The sequence below is a fragment of the Sinocyclocheilus rhinocerous genome, unplaced genomic scaffold, assembly GCF_001515625.1.
Source record: "Sinocyclocheilus rhinocerous isolate Xijiao unplaced genomic scaffold, SAMN03320098_v1.1 scaffold430, whole genome shotgun sequence".
Taxonomy (NCBI): Eukaryota; Metazoa; Chordata; class Actinopteri; order Cypriniformes; family Cyprinidae; genus Sinocyclocheilus; species Sinocyclocheilus rhinocerous.
This window is the reverse complement of record NW_015668442.1, coordinates 218,028-241,567: the sequence shown is the minus strand read 5'-3', so window position 1 is coordinate 241,567 and position 23,540 is coordinate 218,028. Positions and strand designations below refer to the sequence as shown.

General features: G+C 40.8%; 2 protein-coding genes across 6 annotated transcripts in view; both read left to right on the top strand.

Annotated features, from left to right (window-relative positions):
* LOC107734035 (zinc finger protein 40-like) overlaps positions 1 to 16,960 on the top strand; it is a 66,623-nt gene extending 49,663 nt beyond the window's left edge. For 4 of the 5 annotated variants that reach the window (XM_016545888.1, XM_016545889.1, XM_016545890.1 and 1 more), the window contains 7 exons: positions 4,140 to 4,193; positions 6,906 to 12,622; positions 12,728 to 12,864; positions 12,954 to 13,129; positions 13,775 to 13,876; positions 14,534 to 15,081; positions 15,335 to 16,960. In XM_016545888.1, the coding sequence (XP_016401374.1) occupies positions 4,140 to 4,193; positions 6,906 to 12,622; positions 12,728 to 12,864; positions 12,954 to 13,129; positions 13,775 to 13,876; positions 14,534 to 15,081; positions 15,335 to 16,501 (7,901 nt within the window). In that variant the 3' untranslated portion in view covers positions 16,502 to 16,960. Of the gene's footprint in view, positions 1 to 4,139; positions 4,194 to 6,905; positions 12,623 to 12,727; positions 12,865 to 12,953; positions 13,130 to 13,774; positions 13,877 to 14,533; positions 15,244 to 15,334 lie in introns of all 5 variants that reach the window. The other variant, XM_016545891.1, reaches the window with a different exon arrangement.
* A 2,610-nt stretch (positions 16,961 to 19,570) lies between these two features.
* LOC107734027 (endothelin-1-like) lies at positions 19,571 to 22,106 on the top strand. The gene is made up of 5 exons (XM_016545882.1): positions 19,571 to 19,808; positions 20,218 to 20,368; positions 20,477 to 20,614; positions 20,911 to 21,015; positions 21,401 to 22,106. The coding sequence occupies exons 1-5, from the start codon at positions 19,748 to 19,750 to the stop codon at positions 21,591 to 21,593; spliced, it is 648 nt and encodes a 215-aa protein (XP_016401368.1). The 5' UTR covers positions 19,571 to 19,747; the 3' UTR covers positions 21,594 to 22,106.
* The last annotated feature ends 1,434 nt before the right edge of the window (positions 22,107 to 23,540 follow it).

The window sequence follows — 23,540 nt, the reverse complement described above, 5'->3', positions numbered from 1 at the left end:
AGCTGTTTGGGGGCTCAAAAAAATTTTTTTTTTTTTTTTTTTTTTTACTTTCAATGTTGAAAACAGTTGTGCTGCTTAATATGAAGAATAGCTTGCTGTCAAAGATTTGTTTACTGTCACTTTTGATCAATGTAATATATCCTTGCTGAAAAAAAAATCATTTAAAAATGTGATATGACCTTTTTAAATGTTGCAAGAAGAGGTCACTGTACATGTAATCAAAAGGCTTTCCCGAGTGCAAATTTGACATGACAAATAACTCATAAATGTTCTAGGCGGATGTTATTTCAGTCCCGCTGCAGAATTCAAGGGTTTAAATCTCAAAACTGATCCAGTGTGGTTTGTGTGGAAATCCTTGAGCAATCAACTGAGGTTTTTGGCTCCATTTCTCCCAGCAGAACAGCGTGTGATTGCTAGATTCGGGGGAATCCTGGAGTGAATTCCATGGAAGTGTGTGTGTTGAGTACTTGCATGCTCAGATATTAGTTTCTAAAGAAGAAGAAGTATTTATGTGTGTGCAAAGAGGCAAGATAAAAGACATGCAAAGGAAGTGCTAAGTTCACTACATTCTTGCAGATATTTCTTCCTGAACGGCATGGTTCTTTTGTTCTTTCTGTGTTTTTGTGGATGTGGTGGTGTGTTACTGCATGCATGACAGGAGACATATAGGTTGCATATGATGCTTTAGTCATGTGATTCCCACAGATTGACATAAAACCAGAGATGTTGTCTGCTTTAATCAGATCTGGGATGGAAGTACGAATGCTCTGTTGAGTGTTTGGACATTTCACTCTGATTTAGTAATCTACTGTTCCCTAAATTAGATTACTTTTTCTTCTTTAGTGTGTGTTTGTGTGTGTGAAAGACAGGCTGGTTTACGGGGCACTCAACCTCTGTATGCCATAACAAGTCCTACGCTATCAGGCAAATTACTTTAACCTTTTGACACCTACTCTGTTATTTGTCAAAACACGTGGTGTGGAAAACTAACAGCAGTGTTACACTGCAACACTGCGGCCTCTGATGATTTACATGCTTCATACTGAAGAGCAGGATGTTGTAAACTGAACTGAGTCTGTTTTGTCACTGTAGATTAGATAAAATTATATATATGTAATTTTATATATATATATAAAATAACCTGTGCATTCTGTTTATTACATATTTATAGCCTATTTATATTTTAAAAATTAGTATTAAACAAAGGGTTTCTTCTTTCTCTTTCTTTCTTTTTTATGCACATGTGTTTTTAATTTAAATTCAATTCAAATTTTGTATTGCAGTAGTGGATTTTGACAGCTCTTGCCATTTCTGTTGCATTATGCATCAGAAGGCCAATGCACAGTCTGAGGCTGAGACTATTTTCTAATGACCCTCCTCTTTAGGACAGGTACACGCAGTCCAGCTCCCATTTAAATTTGTTTATGTGAATAAGCGCTACCCACTCATGTACTGATATTATACCCACATGCTGCTCGTGCTGCCACGGCCATTAAAACCAGAGCTCTGATCACATTAAATTTCCATTAGCCTCTATGTCGTTAGCGCACATACGCTAACATCTAATGAAGTCTCCCGGACCAATCGAGATGACCAATGCGTGTTCCTTCGAGGAAGAAATCTGTTTTAGAATTCCTTGTTGTCATGGCAGCATTAACCAGGGGAAATTTCAGCCTCTTTTATTGTCCTCATTTGCCACCCCTGTGCAGCATCTCTGTTTTCCAACTCTCCTCGCTAAGTGTTCCACTGAATCTGAGGTTTGGATTTGGCATGGTCGCTAGTTTGGAAGGAAAATCTTGTGTGTTGGGGGAAAGAAGGTGTGTCGGAGAGAATGATGGATGAAGAGAACAAGATGTGGAGAAGAACTGAACTGGACCAACTGCTGCCCATCTACTGCCATTCAATAGTAGTTGGTCGTCATTTCATTTGATTGGGAGCAATTGGTCTACAGTCCAGGGAGTTCCTCACAAAACACTACAGTAGAGCCACCATATCTACAGATCTGCTATGATTTGAGAACACTATCAGAGTTGAAAAGAGGAAGGGAAAATCTCTAGAGGAGATTCTTTGCATTCGGTTCATGACTAGCAAATTTCTGAAGTGTTTCTGTTCTTCTTTCACTCTTAATTTTGTCATGAGGTTCCTTTCCTGTCAGGTCATCAGACTGCAATGTGTTTGAGATTATTTTCATTGCTTGGTATCAATTTTGGTATTGTGTTGAGTAGCATCGCCCACAGTGGAATCTCATTGGTCCAAAATCTCACTCCACTTTGCTTTATATTAAACACCACAACTGTTCTTATTGGCTGTTATTGTGATGTGTCATGCAGCATTTGCTTTTTTAGTGTAAACAGACAAATTACTTGTCACTGGAAGGTTTTCCTGGTTTGAACATAGTGTTAATCACATGTAGAAGTTGAAACCAAGCGTAATTATCTTTGGTAATGATTTTCCTACCGTATGCAAAGAAGCTCAATAATGCTCTTGTGTTTGAAGCCACTTTGCATTCACTTAGTCCACATTTAAGGAAGCGACACCCTCAACTACTCTCTTTTTCTTCAACCAGAATATTTTGATTTCTGATTCACAGGCTTTGAGTTCTTCCATCTCTGGTGGAGTTCGCAAACATAATTTCAGAATTCTGGGATAGGGTTAACGAAGGAGATTCTCTTGGTGGTTCATTGAGTAACATTGTTATCTGATCCCTCATATACTGGCATCCATATGATCCATTGATTGCTCCGAACGATTGAGGGTAGGACTGGTAAATCTGGACGTGTGGTTAGACCAAGCAGTTCAAGCCCTTAAACAGCTGTGGTGACTCAGCATCCAGAAATCCCCCAGATGATGGTGCAGAATGTGATTCTGTTATAATTGGTGATGAATGAGATGCAGTGATGCTTGAGGCAGTTAAGTAGTAAGCAAACAAGCAAGGAGTGATGTGATGCAATGGAAGAGACTAGAGTGGGAATGAGGGTTTGAGGGTTTAGATGAGCCCTCCAGAGATATGGAGGAAGTTCAGGCTCTCACGGACACACCAGTCATGCTGACCTTGGAAATTCAGAGTTGTTTTTGCATGTTTACATACAGTAACAGTTAACTGTTGTGCATTGCATGGACAAAAGTCAATTTGTTTTCACCAGGGCTTGTGTGGTGAGTGATGCTGGATGAGGGTTAAAGGGAAAGATTTGCTAAGATTGGGTTATGTATATAAATACATTGGGTTATATAACAAATTGAGTTTGCTGAGAGAGAAAGAGAGGGGTGGGGTAGTTAATCAAGGGTGTGCCTTCAGGCTACTCATCGTGACAAAACATGCCGTGACCTCGGTCACTGAGCACCCCCTCGCCACTCCACCCTGTTTTGCTTGCAGTGAAAGAGAGTCTTTCCCGTTACAGTGTCCGGGAGTCTCTTAGTGGCCATGGCATTTTTCCAAACAGCAAGTGAGGATTTTTTCTGAAACTGCTTTGGTTCTTGCTTCACAGTGAGGCGTTGTTTTCAAAGCAAACTAGTGTTTGCTCATGCCTCGTAATGGGGTTTTGTGGTTGAAACACACCACACCGATCTCTTCTGCTTTTCAATGCTTTTTTTGTATTTGGGTATGCAGTGGGTGGGTGTGTATGTGTGTGTGACTTAAGGTAGTGAAAGGAGATGATTGCTTCTCATTCCCCACATCTTAGAGCACATGTACATGCATACAGTAGATACAAACACACACACACACTCCTGGCTGCTCTTATATAATAATCAGTAATTGCATTCTAATATTGGTATATTCTTAGTGTGCATATCCCTCCCACACATACAGAGCAGATGATATGAAATTTGAAATGTCTGCTGTACATGTGAAATATGGGGAAGAACGGTCAAGTGTCTTTTGCAGGCCATTAATGTAATTATATTATATTATGTTACTGTTTTGCTGTTGTAAAATTAAGCCTTGAAATATTGGTAGATATGGTAACCAATATTTCTAGTATTGATAATACGGTGTACTGTATATATTAAAAGACAAATTTCTTCTTCCATATTTGACACATTTTGATGTTCTGTTTTAAAGCTGTATTTTGAAATGCCACATCATTGTGCCATTATTATTCACTATTGGATTTGGCTAAAATGAAACTCTTTATTTTCAGATAAAATAGAGGAGGCACAGAAGGAGCTCAAAGACCCCAAAGTTGCGCACAAAGGTATGATTCATCATATAAAACAACATCCCTTTCAAATGCAACATCAACAGGAAGATTCTCTCTCCCCCTCCTTAATATCAGAGATGTACGAGCTCATCTGTGGGTTTAAAGGGGAATAGCTGGGTTTCTTTGTGCGGCAGTTGAATTGCTCTGTTCATTACAGCAATCACTTTCCAAGGCAGAAGCTTGTCTGTGTTGAATCCAGGGAATCCAGAAATTCCGGAATATTGTTTCAAACATACCTTAATTCGGCTTCCCAAAGCAAACACCATTTGCTTGTACTGGATTGCATCTGTGACCAGGTTCTCTGGTCTGCCAGAGTGCTGCTTTCGAAGGTGTATTGGATGTCCTGGGGGTTTCCAGAAGTTCCAGGACCTCTGTTGGTCAATGCATTTAGCTCTGCTGCACTTGCACTCTGTGAATGAACCTGCCACACTGTACATCCTTTGCTTGATCAAAAAATGCAGGAGCAGCTATTTAAAAGCCACGTTTCACCAGCATGCATGGAAAAACAGCATAGATGTTGCATAATAGGCTGGAATGGGAATGTGTTATAGATTATGTAAAAGCAAAAATGAAAAACTCTGAAGTGAATAAGCTGTTACTGTCTTTGTTTATATGAGAACATGGCACTCTGAAGCAGCACCTTGCACAATGTAAATAAATGTAATCCTTTGTTACCATAATACAATAATATGACCATACTTATCTACAGTGGTAGCATGAAGGATTCATTTTGCATATGTTCAGTTTACTCTGGCCCTATTTTTCTTAGTGGTCATGTTTACAGGTTACATCAGAATGCAACTGGTTTAAGAATGAGTAAACCACTTCTCAAAATACAGCAGGCAGTGATGTCACCAGTCATCTCCACGTTAATCCTGAATCCGTTAAAAGGCAGTTAATTAGCTCAGAGCTCATGGATGTCCTCACATCCTCTTTCTACATTCTCTAGAAACATGTAAGGAAGTTTGTCTGTTGATCACTGACTTACTAAGGTTACAAACAAAATAAAGTTAGATTGAAGTATTGGTGAAATCCTAACAGGCCTTTTGAATTTCTGGGGAATTCCTGAGGCATCCAGGAAATTATGACTTTGTAGTTCTAACACCTAACCACTTCTCTCCACCAACCATGCCAAGCAAAGTAAAGAAAGGAAACCCTAATAAGTGCAGGGTTGCCACAGATGTTCAGGCTTGGTTACGTGTTTTGTAACTACTTGGCATCAAGCACACAAAGAGCCTTCAGTATAACTTTAAGACCACAGGGAGTCCAAACACAGCAAATGCGGTAAACTCTGCCCATCAATGAGTAATTGTGGACAATATTCAGTTGTGTATGCACTTCGCCATGTTTCCTTTTCCAAATTAAGAGTGATTTGTTTTCTGCCAGATGTTGACTTAGGTGCTCAGGTCTTACTGGCCAGAGTATCTGGATCATGTTCAATCCAGGGACAGATTTAATTAATTCACACAAGCTTTTTCATCCACATAAACACCTACATGCAACTTATTTCGTATTGTCTTTCTCTGCCAATTGACTGAGAGAGAATAGAAATAATAGAACAAGGTAAGGCTCATCCTCACTAACACAATTGCAGTATTGAATGAGATGTAGGAGAGCAAGTTAGGGAGGGTTTGGAGAGGGAGAGCGAGAGAGGGATGGTGACAGAGGGTTGAGAAACGGAGAGTGGGTTTTGTACATAATGATGCGTGGGCCTCAGTAGCAGCTCAGGAGATCTTCTAGATTCCAAAACAGTCTTGTCTATGTGCTAGCTGTCAGAGGCACTGGTGCAGCTTATAGAGAACTGGGTTTGCTAAGAAAAGGATTATTTTATTTCATTGTAAATTGAAGTGCTTCGTCCACCTTATAATTCATCAAAACTCGTTGCTTAGGTATGTTTTGGTTTGTCTGATATTAGCAAGATTTTTGCTGTTGTTGACTTGTCTGTGTATCTTTTTGGGTAATTTGTGCTGTTAAACATAGAGTTTATCTTGATGTTTAGGTGTTGTAGAAAGTGCAGTCTATGGTTTGATTTTGTTTTGCTTACGAGCTTTGCATAATGAAAGGTATTCTGCTTGACGAGGAGGAAATGAAAGCAGAAAATAACAGACGTGTTTGTTTTGAAGATTGTTAGGAAAATGCATGGGCAATTTGTGTGTTGAAAGATGACATAAATGTTGACTACAAGCTGTATTCGAGCACACTAACAGAGATTTGTCAAATTTTGTAGGTTTTTAGGCTTTTTCTGTGACTGTCTAAGACATACATTCTATGTTATTGTGCACTACACTGAATTGCACTGTCAAAAATAAAACATCATATAATTATTGTAATATGTCAATAATTAATTGCTCAGATGCCAGTTGTTTCAGTTAACAATCTTGTTATAATAAAAATTCTAAGGATAATGTAATCAAAGGACATGGTTTATTTTAATTTTGAGAAATTAAAAATTATTTGAAAATGTGTATTATTTAACCTTTACAAATCTCTTTGATGAATTGTGTAACCCTATTGATTTTTTTCTTTGTTTAAGGTTTAAGGATTTTTTTTTTTAAAGTAACCTTGTAGTTGTTCATAAAAATGTATGTATTTAAATGATTTTTTATTTAATATTTAATTTAAAAAATCACAAAAGGTATTGGGCATAATAATGAATGTTTTTTTTGGGGGGGGGGGGATTTTTCATTACGATTTTTTTTCCTACAGACATAAATCAAAGTACTGGCAGAAACTCTGAAAGCATCAAAGGACTGAAGAGGAAAAAAGTTGTGGCACAAAACCAGCTAAAGAAAATACCCAAATCTCCCGTCAAAAAGCAATCACAGACCAAGAAATCCGTTTCTCCAAGCATATCTTCTTCATCCAAGGAAGCCACACCCTCCTCTTCTTTTTCAAGCAGTCCATCGCATGGATTGCCTGAACCTCAAGATACTGAAGATGCACCACATGATGCATCTGGATCTAGAGCAGTAAAAGTGGAGCACAAGGAGTTATTAATCTTAGAGCCACAGGCTCTCAGCCACAAAAGTGCTGCAGAGGAACCTTCTGCTGCAAGGCCTGTGCAGGCAGAAATCTGGTGTGGCAACGGCAGCAACAAAAACGCATCTCCGTCTCACACAAGTGCTCCCCTTGAGGTACTGCTCAAGGCTATGGAGCCAGATTTCAATACACTGACAGAAAGGAAGAACAGCAGTCCAATAGGGCATCTTGGAAAATCAGTTTCCATTCCTGTCACTTATTCAGACTATGCTATTACTATGCCTGCTGTAAATTTCAATATCCAGTCACAACCCTCATTTGTGCCACCATTCAACGCAGCCAAACAGTTCTACAGTAGTGTGGCATCTACAGGGCAACACACAACACAGCAGTATGTGAACATGTCAGGAAATCGTCAGCAGGACAAACCAGGATTTCAGAAAAGCTATAGTGTGGGTCCTTCACTTACCTTGACACACGCACCTGTTCCATCTGGATCAGGTGGCTTCCCTCAGAGCCAGCCCCCTGTTGTTCAAACATGCCAGTCTTTGTCAGCCACAGTACCAAACTCAATTCAAGTCCCTGTTACACCAGGTTTCAACCCTGTTCAGATGACAGCTGTGGTCAACTTCGGTGCAAGCCAAGTATCTGATATCTCTGCAAAAGATCAAAAACCAAAAAAGCAAGGGAAGTATGTCTGTGAATACTGTAAAAGAGCTTGTGCCAAGCCAAGTGTGCTTCTAAAACACATACGGTCCCACACAGGAGAGAGACCTTACCCATGTGTGACATGTGGTTTTTCATTTAAGACAAAGAGCAACTTATACAAGCATAAGAAGTCTCATGCGCATGCTATCAAACTGGGACTGGTAAAAGACTCCGGAAGTGGATCCCTCTCTCAAGAGTCGGACAAAGGCCTGGCCACACATTCTGATGTGGAGGAAAGCGGGGACAGTGATGAGGAAGGTAGTGCAGCGGACTTAGACCCGGATTCTTCACAAAGCAGCCTGACGGCATTGTCTGAGAGCAGTCTGCAGAGTGCAGGCATGGTACCAGGAAGCCAAGGAGAATCAGAGCCTTCGCTGGTGTTTGAAACTCTGAAACCACTGGTTTCTCAGAAAGGATGTGAGCCAAAGGTCACTGCTGCTCTCCCTAAAGTGGTTATCCACCCTGTAAATGTTTCGCCTTTGCGTGCAGACAGCCCAAGAGTTACAGATTTGGCACCTGAACATGCCACAGCCCAGAGGCAAAGGGATTTCCAGACAGCAAACATACGGTCCAATGTAATGGTTCTGTCCTCACTGAAAGAAGTGGATTGCACAAGTCCTCTACAAGATTCAGTTAGTGAAGATGAAGATCAGCATTGTAAATCACCACTAGGAGGCAGCCATGCCCAGCTACAAAGGCAACAAGCAACTGATTACTCACAACAACCACAAGGCAAGTGTCTGCTTAGTCCTCGGAGTCTTGGAAGCACTGACTCTGGCTACTTTTCACGTTCTGAGAGTGCAGATCAAGCTATGAGTCCCCCAAGTCCTTTTGTTAAGATAACTCCACCAGCAGAAACTGACATTACAAAAGCCCCACAAATTCCCCCTTCCCCAGTTGTGGCAACTGTCATGCATGTAGCACCTGTTGAGAAGCCTCGAGTTCCTTCAGGACAAATGCATCCTCCATTAGAAACCAAAGCTCTATCTCTTGAGGAGCGTATCTCAAAGCTGATCTCAGACAATGAGGCTGTTGTGGATGACAAACAACTAGACAGTGTCAAACCCAGGAGGACTTCCCTTTCCCGAAGGGGTAGCATTGACTCCCCTAAATCCTACATATTTAAAGACTCTTTTCAATTTGATCTAAAACCACCAGTGAGAAGATCTAGTTCCAACTCGGACATACCAAAATCTCCATTCACTCCGACAGACAAATCCAAGCCAGTATTTCTTCTTTCTGTACCACCTCAGTATCCAGCTATGGACTGTTTACCAATTACAAGAAGCAATTCGATGCCTACAACACCTGGTCAGTCAGCTCTCTTCCCCAATGTAACACCTCAGCCTCACCCACTAAGGATCTGTCATTCATTTGATGACAAGATTAGTTCACTAAATGATGATGTGTTCTCTTCAGCTCCCTCTACTCCCAATCCTGCTGTACATCCTCGTACACTAGTGAGACAGATAGCAGTTGAGGATTTGTCCACAAATGATGGTCATGTTCTTATCTCTGTTCATTCCATGGATGAGAGCCATCATGGACCAAGTATTACACATGAACTGCGAAGTCAGTCTTTTGAGCATGCAACAGAAAGAAACCGAAAACCCCAGCAAAACAAAGGGACAATGTACGAATGTGAGACTTGTCGTAACCGTTACAGAAAACTGGAAAATTTTGAAAATCACAAGAAGTTTTATTGTTCTGAACTGCATGGTCCAAAAAACAAGCCTATGCATGCCAGAGAGATTGAGACAGAAGTTTTCGGACGTGGAATTCAGCAGCCCCTTTTAAACAGAAATGCTGTAATTACCGGCATTGTAGAGCAACCACTCATGGTAAGAAAAAGAAGGAAAATTAAAAGTGTTGGAGATGATGATGACCAGTCTCCAACTGAGACCACTCCTCCATGTTCAAGAAGTTTTGACTCCTGCCAGACCTCTACAGGTTCGACAGGGCGACCTTATTCTCAACATACCCAGTCCTTAAGTAACACTGCTGTTTTAGGACAAATACAGATCATTGGCAGAGCTGCAGAATCACAGGAGTCAAGACTATCTCCAATAAGAGAGGCTCAGATCAGCACACCAAATAAAGAAAGAGGAGACCTCCAGAGACAAGGAAGTGGAACTTCAGTCATTCGACATACCAACTCCCTCAGTCGACCAAATTCTTTCGAAACATCTGAGTCCATTGACAGGCTATCTCCAGTTGATCCTGTGGAAAAGGAAGTAAAGAGCTCTGTGAAAGGTCATAAAGAGGCTGCCGTGAATTTATCTTCACAAAGTTACCATGACAGAATGTCTACACCCAAATGTGCCAGCCAAGGAATGGAATCTCATGGTAAGCAAACCTTTGCCATTGCTAGTGATGGCACACCTGTACAGCAATCACGGCTTGTGCGGCAGAACAACATTCAGGTCCCTGAAATCTTAGTAACAGAGGAACCAGACAGAGATCATGAAACTCCAGTTGTAGAATCAACAGAGAAACCTGCAGAAACATTCAACTGGCCTCAGAGGAGTGAGAGCTTGTCTAAACTGCCAACAGAAAAACTCCCCCCAAAGAAAAAGCGCATAAGACTTGCTCAAATGGAACACTCTTCTGGTGAATCTAGCTTTGAGTCAAGTCTCTCTTGTAGCCTCAGTAGAGATAGTAGCTTGTCAAGGTGCTCTAGTATTTCAGCCTCTTTTGACAGAGATGATCCACCAAGATCTGACAGCCCATCAAGGGCTGATAGTGTTGGGAAGCCACCAGAAGCTCAAGGGATCCCTGTAGCAAACAACACTCTTGGAGTGCCAGGCATGATGAGACGTGCTACCTCAGAACAAATCAGCTGCACTCAGTCATCATTGGAGATTTCTTGTGACTACCGTAGCAAATCCTTTGATTGCAGCAGCATGTCACCCAGCAGGCCTTTGTCACCAATTCAGACTGCCCTGCTAAAAATGACACATTGTCCTCCAACTACCCAGGTGCCTCTCATTGAAAGAAGAAGGGGTCCTCTGGTACGTCAGATGTCCTTGAAGATTGCACCAGAACCTCAATTGCCAGTGAAACAGACTCCCCCCATCCAAAGAGTCCCCTTCACTAATGAATGCTCTGGGTCCCAACCTAGATCAGTAAATATGAACACATCTACACTTGTTCAGTCTGTTGCTCTACATTCTGGAGAGGCTCCACTACCGGAAAATGAGCAAGTGGTTCAAAGCATCAACCTTGGAAGCCAAACCCAACAACCCCAGGTTCATGGTCTTCCACATCCATGGCATCAGACCTCAAGGGTTGTGGCATGCCATGTGCAACCTCTGGTCCAAATGGTGGCTGGTCAGACAGATGTTCAGAAGAGCTCTGATGAAAAAAATAAGAAGAGCTTTGTACCTAAATACCAAATGAATTGTCCTGTACTAAAAACAGGCCAGACATATTCTTTAGCAGGTGTACAAGGAACACAGATCACTTTGCCAGTGATAACTATACCAGTGGCTAATGAAATTAAAGTCTCTCTGTCAAATGATGGAATGCAAAATGTATATGTAGCACAACCAGGTTATCAGGCTGTAATCAATAAGCCCCCAATTGTACTGCCTGCTGGTCCGCAAATTGATACAGCGTCTCATATAACACCAATATCTACACCTGTACCACAGATTCTAATCACCCATGAGCACACCCTAGCACCTGCTACTGTGGTTTCTAAGGTTAACTTCCCTACGGTACATGTTGCGAACTGTGATTCAAAGACTGGACCAGAAATTCAAGCTCGCAGGCAACCTGGGTCTGTTGCTATACAGATGAAAAACAACAATATGAAATCTACTGAACAAAACCAAACCACTGAGCAAAGCATCCTGTCCCTCGGTTCACTGCATTGTACACAAAAACTGGCATCTGCAAATTTATGCCCCCAAGAGTCTACTGCCTCAAGTAAGCGTATGCTCTCTCCTGCCAACAGCCTGGACATTGCTATGGAAAAAACACAGAAACGGGCTAAAGATGAGCATGGAGCTGCATGTCTCACTGATGGTAGATCTCTAAACTACTTGAACTCAAAGATGTCAGAAATGACCAGGCAGAGGAAGTTAATGCTGGTTAGGCAGGTCTGCACAACAGAGCCAGTGGATAGCCCAATTGAGACTGATGCCCCAGAACAATTGCCAGAGACTTCAGAAGCTGACAAGAACACCCAGACACCAGTATCTCAGACAACAACTGAGGTCAGTGAACAGGAAATGGAGAGCAGAACACCTACCACAACACCTGCTACATGTTCTTCCTCCAGAGTTCAAAGCTATACCATGCCAGAAAATTCCACTCTGAAGCCACAAGAAAAACCTGAGGAGCAGCGTTGGTCTCCATCCAAATCTCCTCTGAGGCCTCCAACATTTCAGGGACAGGTGAAGTTAGCTTCTTCTGTGTCTGTTGTAAACACCAGAGACGGTCATCGCCTGTCTTTCCCTAGTCTGAAAACAGCTACAACCTTCACCTGGTGTTTTCTCATGAAAAGGAAACCCCTGCACATTCAACAGGCAAACCAGAGGATTTCTGCCTACTCTGCATGGGTAGTAAACCCCAACAATCCCAATCCATTGGGGCTTCCCACAAAAGTGGTCATGTCATTGTTTGACTCCAAACAGACATCCAAGAAAATACACTACACCCAAGCAAAAACAACAACTTTGAAATCTGACATCTTGACCTACTCTGGGAAGCTGAAGGATATCTTGCCAAAAGTAAGCGCATTTTGAACATATAGTTTGCTATTTTACATTTTAATGCACTTATGCATTGGTACATGCATGATTAACAAATTGTTCTTGTATTTTGTATTGTTTCAGGTTTTGATTCAGCAAAGATCTGTGCCAACTGAGAATAGTGGAAAAACAAAACCAGAAACTCAACCAATTAATCAGACAGAGTCAGACAGAGATTCTTCCAAATCTGAACCCCAACGAGTGAAGATCTTTGATGGAGGGTTTGTAAATCTCATTTATTTTACCCCACTTTGCAAATATTTAACAGGACGTTGTGTTCTAAAGTGTGCTATCTGTGGTATGTTTTCAGTTACAAGTCGAATGAGGAGTATGTGTATGTTAGAGGGCGTGGAAGAGGAAAATACATCTGTGAGGAATGTGGAATCCGCTGCAAGAAACCTAGCATGCTGCGGAAACACATCCGTACACATTCGGACATCCGTCCATTTCACTGCATGCACTGCAACTTCTCTTTCAAGACCAAAGGTGGGTTTAGTCCCAAACACTGATTTAAAAGCTTAAAGTTAAGTTATGCGTAAAGTTTGATTTCTTCCTCAAATGGTAATTATTAATTATTACAAATAATAAACAGAACTTATACAAATTGTTACAAATATTAAACAGGATAAAAAAGATTGTTAAAAAAATTTTAAAAAACGAATTTTTAATCCAGACATTTTTTTAAATAAAAAAGCACCTCTGGTTCTCGTCTTCCATCATAAATGGCCAGCTCATACACTTGCATAAGGACAAATCTAAACATGTTAACTTGATAGGTTTCATTTTCTAAATGAAATGTGTCAGGAACAGTTAGGTAATTTAGATAATTCTTAGGGATGATTGGATATTATTTCTGTACAAAGTGTTTTTTTCTTACCTGCTTTTTTGAAGACTCTGCCTGTTCTCTTAAAAACGCCAGTATGATTCATCACAGTTGAACTTCCCACGCGGCACTGCAGAACAGCACACAGTGTCAGACCAGCCCACGTTCCTTTAAGAACTTCAACTATCAGTTACTCACCCATTACATAGAGCTAGTGCTTGGGAACATGTCATGCTTATGTAAACCACTCCCATGCCCTGTATCCGCCTCCCGCCTGAGTGACCTCTTTGTTCCCTTTAACCACACAGGGAACCTAACCAAGCACATGAAGTCCAAAGCCCACAGCAAGAAGTGCATGGAAATGGGAGTTGCTGTGGGTATTATTGAGGACCAGGACACAGAAGACTCAGGTAGAAGTCTCTTATGTGCTTTTGGAAATATCAGTCTGAACCAGACCATTGAATAGGGGAGTTTATTTCACGAGGACCAATGCCTAACCAACCAACTTGAGAAAGCAAAAACTATAGTTTTGTTTACACCATTACATATTCATTTTTAACAACAGAATCAACCTGACCATTAATAGGCTATTATTAATGGCTAATAATAGCACCATCTGTTAAATGTGGATTGTCCCTGGCTATGTTCTGTTGCAGTGATGATCAATGGCAATGCCATGGTCTAATTAGAGATTCTAAATGCAGTCTTTTTCCTTGTTAACTCTTGGTGCATGTGGGCGGCATACACAGCGTTTACTGTGAGGAAATTGCTGCATCTAATTTTAGCAGGAAAGAGAGAGAGAAGCTGTGAGCTTTCTCTGGTCTCAGTTACTGAGAGCATATTTGTTTTTCTCTCACAACAAGCTGTCAAGCACAGGCTGCATTTGTGGTCTGAGGTGTTAATGTCTTCCCTATATAATATGATGGGTATTTCTAGACCTATCCTCCCTTTTTTTGCTATGCGGTAGATGTGAAAGCTATAACTCTGGAAAGTGAAAACTGTTGAAAAACCAAACATTACTTAAAGAGAAAGCTCTTTTTGTTCATTAAGTTGTTTTCCCCCCAAAGGTGATCGAGGAAGAAGAGCAGGAAGTGCTGACAGACAGGACTCAGATGGTGATGACTCTGATGGCCCAGACGACGAAGATAACGACGGGGAAGAGGAAGACGAGGAGGACAGTCAGGCGGAGTCTGGCCTCTCTGCAGCACCTTCTGTTTCTGCAAGCCCACAGCATCTTCCTGCTAACCAGGCTGACATGGCTCCTAGCTATCTGCTGGCGAAGATGTCCATCAGCCCGAATCGAAGCCCAGCTCCCCAAACTCAGCTTCCTCAAGCTTCAGACTCCCAGACCTCAGACACAGAGTCTGTGGCTATGACAAGTCCAGTTTTGTTGGTCAGACAGATGTCAATTTCTGCATCCTGCTCAAGCCCTGGCCCTTGTCCCACCTCTTTCACATCAAACCCTGCCCCTGCCTCAGAATCCCACACCTCTGATACTGACTCCGTACACATGATGAGCCCAGTGTCACCTTGCAGACAGATGTCCATCGACTACCCTGACTTTGATGTTCCCCCTAGTCCCCCAGTGCCAGGCAAGGGTGGCAAGCTCGGCCAGGTGAGACCCGTGTCCTCGCAGTCATTGTCTTTCCCGTCATGCATCCCTCCCTCTCTACATGTACACCTCACCCCATACCAGTACCCGACCCCATATGCATTCCAATGTCTTGAGTCTCGCATGCCTGGCACGTCAGCAAAACTGCTTTGAATGCATGAAAAGGTGAATAGAATTTTAATGTAGTCACTGTCTGCTATTGTTGTGTTGTTTGGCAGTGTAGATAAAAGTATTCATAACGTTGTTCTTTAAACAGGAAGGAGTGTCAAGCACCATATCCCAGCCTGCAAGTGAGTGCAATGCCAATGTCGACCGTGGTACTCAGACCTCTTCTGACCCTCTTCAGGGACCCTTGCACTTTCCAAATGCAGATCTGATCCACAAGCCCAGAGTGGAAGCCACTACTCATCTCTTCAGCCACCTGCCCTTGCACTCCCAACAGCCCCTTCGTTCCCCATACAGCATGGTACCTGTGGGTGGCATCCAGCTTGTTCCCGCGGGTTTGGCTGCTTACTCCACATTTGTACCCATTCAGGCCGGGCCAGTCCAGCTAACCATCCCTGCACTCAGTGTGATCCACAGGCAGACCGGAAGCCCTCTCCCAGCCCCCAACACCTCGCCCCGGCCAGAGGGTTCCCCGACCCAGCCACTGGTAGTTCAGGAACCAGTCAGCAGTGTACTGCCTTGTTTCCCTCTGGGCCAAGTGGCAGGGCTTCAGACACTAGGTGCTCCCCAAACTGCCCTGCAGCCTGTGAGTTTGGAGACCTTGAGCGTGGTGGGTTTAGCCAACTCCACCCAGCTGGTGCCTCAACAGAGTCTGCCATTAAATGCCACCCTAGGCATACAAGTGTTGGCAGCTAGCCCTGCCCCTCAGTGCAGCACTGCTTCCCCAGCACAAATCCCTGGCCTGCAGATCCTCAACATTGCCCTGCCAGCCCTTATACCATCCCTCAGCCCCCTCTCAGCTCTCAGCCCACTTCCTGCAGCCCAGGACAAGCCATATAGCCCTGAGGGTGTAGCATCTGTACCTCCACCAGCACAGGTTGCAGAATCGCCACCAGCACCTACTTCTTCAGCCAGTCCTCCAACAGCCAATCCAGGAGATGTTCCTACAAATGCAAAGCCATCCACAGAGCCAAAGCGGGTCTCTCAAAACAGCCCTAGCGCTGGATCTAAGGACACAGGGGGTGCTGAGAAGACCACAGCCATGATGGACAAACCGAAAACACAACCTCCTTTGCCCTCCTCCCCCTCATCCTCTAATGAGAGAGGCTGCGAGGTTGCACACAAGGCAACAGCAGGTGGGGCTAGTGAAGTGAAACCACACAAACCTGTCTCTAGACAACCAGTGACTGATGACTACAATGAAGCCTCCAGTGATGATGAGGATAGACTTGTCATAGCTACCTGGGAGTCCCAATAAAAGCTCTTTCTTTTCTGCCTATGAATTTCTCTTTCTCTTTCCATCTTTCTCCTTCTTTTTTGTAATACTTTGTCACTTTGTAAAACTGAAACACTTCAGGAGGTTTGCAGCACTGCAAGCCTTCTCTAAAAGCACATTTTCTGACAGTCATATTGTATGTGCAATCATAAATGATGACCAATTATTTTATTTGATACCTTTTTGTCAGCACCAAAGTTTTTCTTTTCTTTTTGTACATGTTGTATAGACAATTGTGCCTTTTGGAGTTTCTCGTTTAGAAACCTGTATATAATATCTTATAAATCTAGTAGTTACCTATTTGGAAGTTAAGTTGAAATGAAAGTTAAAGAAGAATGGAGGAAAATTTGTTTTATTTTTTAAATGTTTTCTTTTTGAAAAGTTTTATGTCTATCGTAAATTGATGGGGAAATGAATGTTGTACTGATATATAAAAATTTCTATGGCTTTTGGGGGGCAGTGTTCTTGTGCACAGATGTTGTGGTCAAGTATTTATTATATTCCACCTGGTGCCCATTTTGAACTCCATAAGTCCATAGGTATGAGTAAAATGGTGGCTTTACATTTGCTGTATCTATACTATCGACAGTATCAGTAAAACCTTGTTTACAAGTGCAGAAATGCCTCTGAAGTCTCCTTTTTTAAGTGCTGCAATTAGCTATCTGATTTATATTTTTTCCTCCTTTAATCAACCCTGTAGAAAGGGTTATTCCCGGGGCTCTCCAAGAGGCTAGAATTATTCAGCAGTTCAAATCACTAACGAGGAGCTTGGAGAGGCCAGCAAATGACGTCACCAATCAGTTCCTTCAGGAGGTTTTATTGACTAGGACACTGTCCTTGTCTCAAGAGGCTTGGAGCAAAAGCTCTCATTACAGCCCCAGAATGACTCATTCAGTTGATAGTATTTCTGTTGCCTGCCACTGCAGTCCACCAAGACTGTGACTCAATAACTCTACCTGCTGGACGGGTCGTGTTATTGCATACAGAGGAGTGCAGGCCAGGGCACATCATGCAGGAAGGTGGGGTGGGGGAGGATGTTGCTTAGTTACCCAGCCCACAGAAGAGCATGGAAACAGCTCTGAACATTCAGTCCGTCCAAACCTGATGAATTTAGCCAAAGTGAGAGTAGAACATTAAAAACTCACTAGTGAACACTAAACTGTTCTGCAATGGAAACGACATTCCTAGATTTGACCATAATGTAAATGTGTATGAATTTCACACTTTCCACATCATTGTAAACTAATACTTTTTCTGTCATTGGCAAATGTCAATGCATGTTTGCATCAGTTCTATTCTGTAGAGGGGAAAAAAAAGTTTCATCATTAGGACCTGTATGTACAGGTGAGGCTTAGCCTTGTCTATGAGTACGATGTCAGAATATTTGAAAAATATTAATGCAGTCATGCCACCCTTGCCTGAGGAGAGCAACACTGAAAAACAGAACTGCATATTTCCATAATTGTCCTTAATGCAGCATCCATATTCAGCTGATCTTAATAGATTGCTTTTAGTGTTGTCCTAATTCTCTGTCTTAGATTCAACAAGCATGAACAGGCTACACGTATGGAATCTTTGCGCTGTAATATTTAATATATTTTTGGAGCAGGTGGAGGGTAGCCAATTGTGAGCGTAAACTGGCCTGAGTTTCCATTAACTAGGTTTTCCATTGGGCAGGGTCAGAGCTAGAGGCTAAAGTTCCTAAACTGCTGCTGTATTGCTTAATATACTTCATCTGAAATGATTCATACACACCAAAATGATTCGAAATTACTGTCTGAATCTGAATCAATTACAATTACAAACTAATCCATTAACAAATTAAATTGTACTAAAGAGCCTATTCTGTTTAATAGCAGGTTAATCTGTGACAATTTACCCAATATTGAGTGCTCCGGTTAACTTCAATGAACTTTACTGGACAATATGGACGAATATGTTCAATGGTTTTTTCGTAGCCAAAACTTTAAAGTAAAAAAAAAAAAAAATGACATTTCGATTTACCTACACTATATGAAACTTAACTATCCCCAGTCTACACTGTATAAATATATAATCAGTGTTGTTGGGAAGGTTACTTTGGAAATGTAATAGGTTACAGATTACAAGTTGCCTTATTTGAAATGTAATTAGTAGTGTAACTATTTCAATTACTTTATTAAAGTAATGTAACTGATTACATTTGATTAGGCTACATTTCTAACAAATGTTTTTAACTGATAATCATTTTCAAACCTTTGAACCAGGCAGGGTTAACTTTACAGTAGCACTCAACACTGATTACTGTCAGATTTTCAGAATCCTTCATCATTTGAATTAAGATTATAATTATTTTTAAAGAACTGCCTCTGATCTACTCTGAGATCATTCAGAGGTTAAATAGAGATTTAAAATAAAGGAATAGTTGAATAGCTTTGAAACTGTTTTTGAAGTCAAATCTTTGCATAGCCATGACATTCAGATGTAACCCCCTTTGTAATCATTAACATTTTCCTAAGTAACTATATAGTAGTCAACATTTGAAGTGGATCAAAAAAAGTTAATCAAAGTTGTCCTAAGACAAAAACGCGTTGTAGGACAAATTTGATGAAAGGTTTTGATCCACTTCAAATGTTGACTAGCATAATTTAATTACACATTTTTTCTCAGTAACTGATTACAGTTACATTTATTTTGTAATTAAATTACGTAATTCCGTTACATGTAACTAGTTACGCCCCAACACTGTATATAATATACAGAAATTGTGGAATACAATTAACACTACATTTATTACTCACAGTATTCCTGAAGAGAACCTCGTTTGGAGTCTCAGGTCTGAGCGGTCTGTATTCGCGCGCCCTCTACTGCCCCGTATGAAAACTACTCAGTTAGACACCTTACTTACCGTAAAAAAAAAAAAAACTTGGCACCAGTCGGCCGCCCGGCGTCTCCATCCCGCTGGAATCTCAGGAATACAAAGTTCTTATCTCGCTCCACACGTTGCTTGTCGGTGACTATTAACAAACAGCATTGTGTTCGCGCGCGCGAGCGGGCGGGCGGGAAGCGGAGAAGGCGCGTATATAAGCGCTCCTGTACAGGAGTGTGCTCTGGATTACAGAAAGACGCCAGAGTGCATTGAGAAGACTGCAGCTTAATAGTGCAAAACAGAACCTTTTTAGCAGTTTGCGAATCTATTGTATTATCACAATTTGTGCCGAATCAGGGACTTGCATAAGATTAAATAAAATGGATTTGAGGATTATTTTCCCAGTGTTGTCCATGCTGTCATCTGGAATTTTTGACTTGGGTATGTATTTACTTTACATCCAATATTTGTGTTAAAGATTATTTGAGTGCTTTTTAAATAGTTTTCTTAATTACTGTTAAAAGTTTTTAAAGTTTACATTAAGTATTAAACAATCTGTAATGTGTCAAAATACAGACCTAAAAGTGCAGGTGTAATTAAGTATAAGAGTAGTGCTTTAAGACCTTGCTTAAACAACCTATAAACACATGCAAGATACATTTTTAATATTCTTGTAGCCTATATGATGAGCATCACTGTCATTTTTAACTGAGCGTGACAAATTCCAGCTTTTCCAGTCCATCAAACACAGTTTTGCAACTTAAGAGTGTAAAAATCACAGTGCGTGCTTGTAGGTAGAATTCTTTATGTTGCAAAACCTTATGAATTCAACATAATTTTATGATTTTAGCTGCTCCAGCATCTTTGGGTCATGGCACAGCACAAGGCACATCGATCTCTGTGCGACACTCCAGGACTAAGAGGTGTTCCTGCGCAAGTTTTATGGATAAAGAGTGTGTCTACTTTTGCCACCTGGACATAATATGGGTCAACACACCAGAGTAAGTCATTATAGTTCATGACTTCAAAAGAAAATAAATAAATCTTTAAATCATTATTGAAGGATGGCGTGACTAACATTGTTTTCTAATGATGTTTTCTTCCCCCAGGCGAACAGTGTCATATGGACTTGGAAACGCTCCACGTAAGAAGCGCTCAGTAACAGAACCTGTTGTGCCCAAGTCACGCTGCAAATGTGCAGATAGCCAAGACAAAACATGCTCTTCATTCTGTCAGCCGAACAATGCGTAAGTACACACTGAATGCTAATAACATGAACGTCGTCATAGTTCAAAGCCAGATAGTTTTAATCTGAAGACCAATTTCAAGGTCACAAGACTTACTGGTTAAAAAATATTTGGGACACACTTGTTTTCCCGAGCAAGAGCTGTGTGTGGGAACCTCAATAATGCTCAAAGGCATTATAGCTGTCACTGCATGACTTGACGAACTTGCAGAAACAGGTTTTAGTTTTATTTGTGGGCTTTTATCAAACTTGTTCAGGAATTGACTGCTCATGTCTCATATGAACTTTCTTTTTTAGGCATAAAGCAGCATCAGACAAGGCAATCCATGCCGCCCAGGGCCAAGATTGTGCCGAGAAGCAATGCAAACACAAGCTGGCAGACAAACAGACAAAGATTAAACGGTTAGACAAACCGCATACACAAAAAAAATATATATAGCAGCACATTCGCATTCTCACATACATTTAAGAAATAATTGGGTGCTTTAATTACAAGCCTCTGTAAGATTGATGTCTCTTGTGGCTGTGACAAATTACCTGTCATTAATGTTCATAGCAGATATAAGCACATTAACTCTGAAAGTAAATAGTTTTTTAAGACTGCAGTATAAAGTGGATTTTACTTTCAATGTGTTTAGCTGGATAGTGTAAATAAGAGTTAAATGCACATTTGGGGGCTCTAGTGTTGTTTTTCCTGTATACACACAAATACAACTAGTACTTGACAGGTAAATCTGGTCAAGGGTTCTACCTGTGATATTAACCTCATTGCTTTGTTTTTCTATAGAGTGAAAAACACAGAACAGATTGGTAACAGCCTCTCCAGGGTGAGGGCCATCAAGAGGATCCATCTTCTCCTGGAGAAATGGCGAGTGAGGCGGCACCACAGGGCACGAGCGTGGAAAACGAAAACGCTGCCTCGTAGAGATCAAGCTCAGCTTTTGCCCTTTGCTGATCCACCACAGGATTTACCTGAATAGAAGGCTCCTCTCTGCTCATTCATCACACACGTCTTGTGTATTCATGCCATCAGGTGTGTTGGAATACCTGCAGATGCAAGTGTCTTGGATTGTGGTGTTTGTCATGTGGTCTCCACCCTAGAGGCGAGTCGGCATCAGTGTGGAGTTGTGGAGCTCAATGGGATGAAAAACCAAGGAAGATGTTGAATAAAACAAACCAAACCTCAAATTATAAAGACTAACCTCTATCAACTCTAAACGTTTCTGAACTAGACCTTTGGTGCAAGGGATAACTAGTTGGACAAGCCAAGTGGGACGTTTAAATTAAACTGATTGCATAAAGACTATGCATTGAAGATACTTGTTGCACAGGAGGAATATGCTGTAACTAAATGAAACTGTGGAATCAGGGATTCCAGGAACCTAAAGCGATGTGTGACGCCCATCAGAGGACACTGAACATCCAGCCACTACAAGCCAAAGACTCTTTCATGGATCTTGTTACTGGACTCATTCACTGTAAAACAATGAAGCTCGGCCAATGCGTCAATGCAATTGCTATTTTTCACATTTATGTTAAATATTTATCTTTAGCCATATTGGTTAAGATTTTTCTCAATGTTATTTCTATGAAATGATAACATTTAATTGCCATTAATGTGGTAAATGTTGTTAGGTAATAATAAATATTTTGCATTATTTAAACAACTTCAGTTGCTTGTGAATTTTTATTATTTTACGTCCCACTGAAATGCATCATTTCATTTGTTCCAACATTAACATTTAATAGAACAGAAGTATGTGCCCCAACTACAGTATATATGTTTAACAAAAATGTATATACATTGTAAAAGTAAGCAGTCTCTGTGCTGATTTTAAAATTGTGCATTCTTGAGCAAATGTGGCAGATAAAAGACAAACAGTAAACACTTTCAATAATAGTAGTAGTTTTTTTTTATATAGGGTTTTTTTTGGGGGGGGGAAGAGCCCAAGGATGCTTCATAAAGCATAAACAAGCCTTTTCAAACACATAAACAATCATGCATGAGCGGAACACGAAAAGAGCAGGTAACATTCAGACACATTACAGGGATTAGTCAGTGCATTCGTTTTAATGTGCTCTTAAAGCTCTAGAAAGATCTACTTCACTGAAAGCCTTACCACCTACAATAGAGTTTAACCAGGTGCAGAAAGCAAGCTTTCAATGAACACAGGTCAGATTGTTTATGTGTGTGCTGAAATGGGCACATGAGAGATGAAAGATGAAGCATATTGGATATGACAAACTAGTCTTCATCCATGATACAGTTATAAACCAAACCAATGAGTGTCATCTTAAGAGGAAAGTGAATCATACTAAAACACAAAAATGGAAAATTACCCAGCAAAAAGATTAGACCTTCAAATTTTACTTTGAAACAACTTTCACTTTCAATTACATAGATGGGCTGAAATAGTTCTCCAAAAATAGCACTTATGAAAAAAAATGTATGGCAAAACTGGAAGCATTGAAAATAAAGTGAAACATAATTTCTATTGACAGCATCATCCTTAAACCAAAAAGTATTTGTCTGGCTCCAGGTGTGAGGTCTTGGCAGATTTTGGTCTTGGATATTTTGGTCTGAACAATTCTGACTATTAGCCTGTCAAATAATGCATAAAATCGAAAAATAAATAATTAAATAATATTATATTATTGTTAATTTATTATTAAATGTATGCATATAAATTATATACACCAGTGTTACATGCTCTAAAGTTACCTTATATGCAATTAATTAAATTGGTTTTAATTTACACTTATAAACATACAAAAAGTTTATTATATCCCTAATGTTTTATTAAAGAATTAATAAGACTCCACCTACACTGCATTCCTGCTTTACAAGAGCTTTAGAAAAGACACATAAGAAAATACACCCTGCAGGGAATTTCCAATTGATCCTTTTGATTGGTGAATTTTAGCCT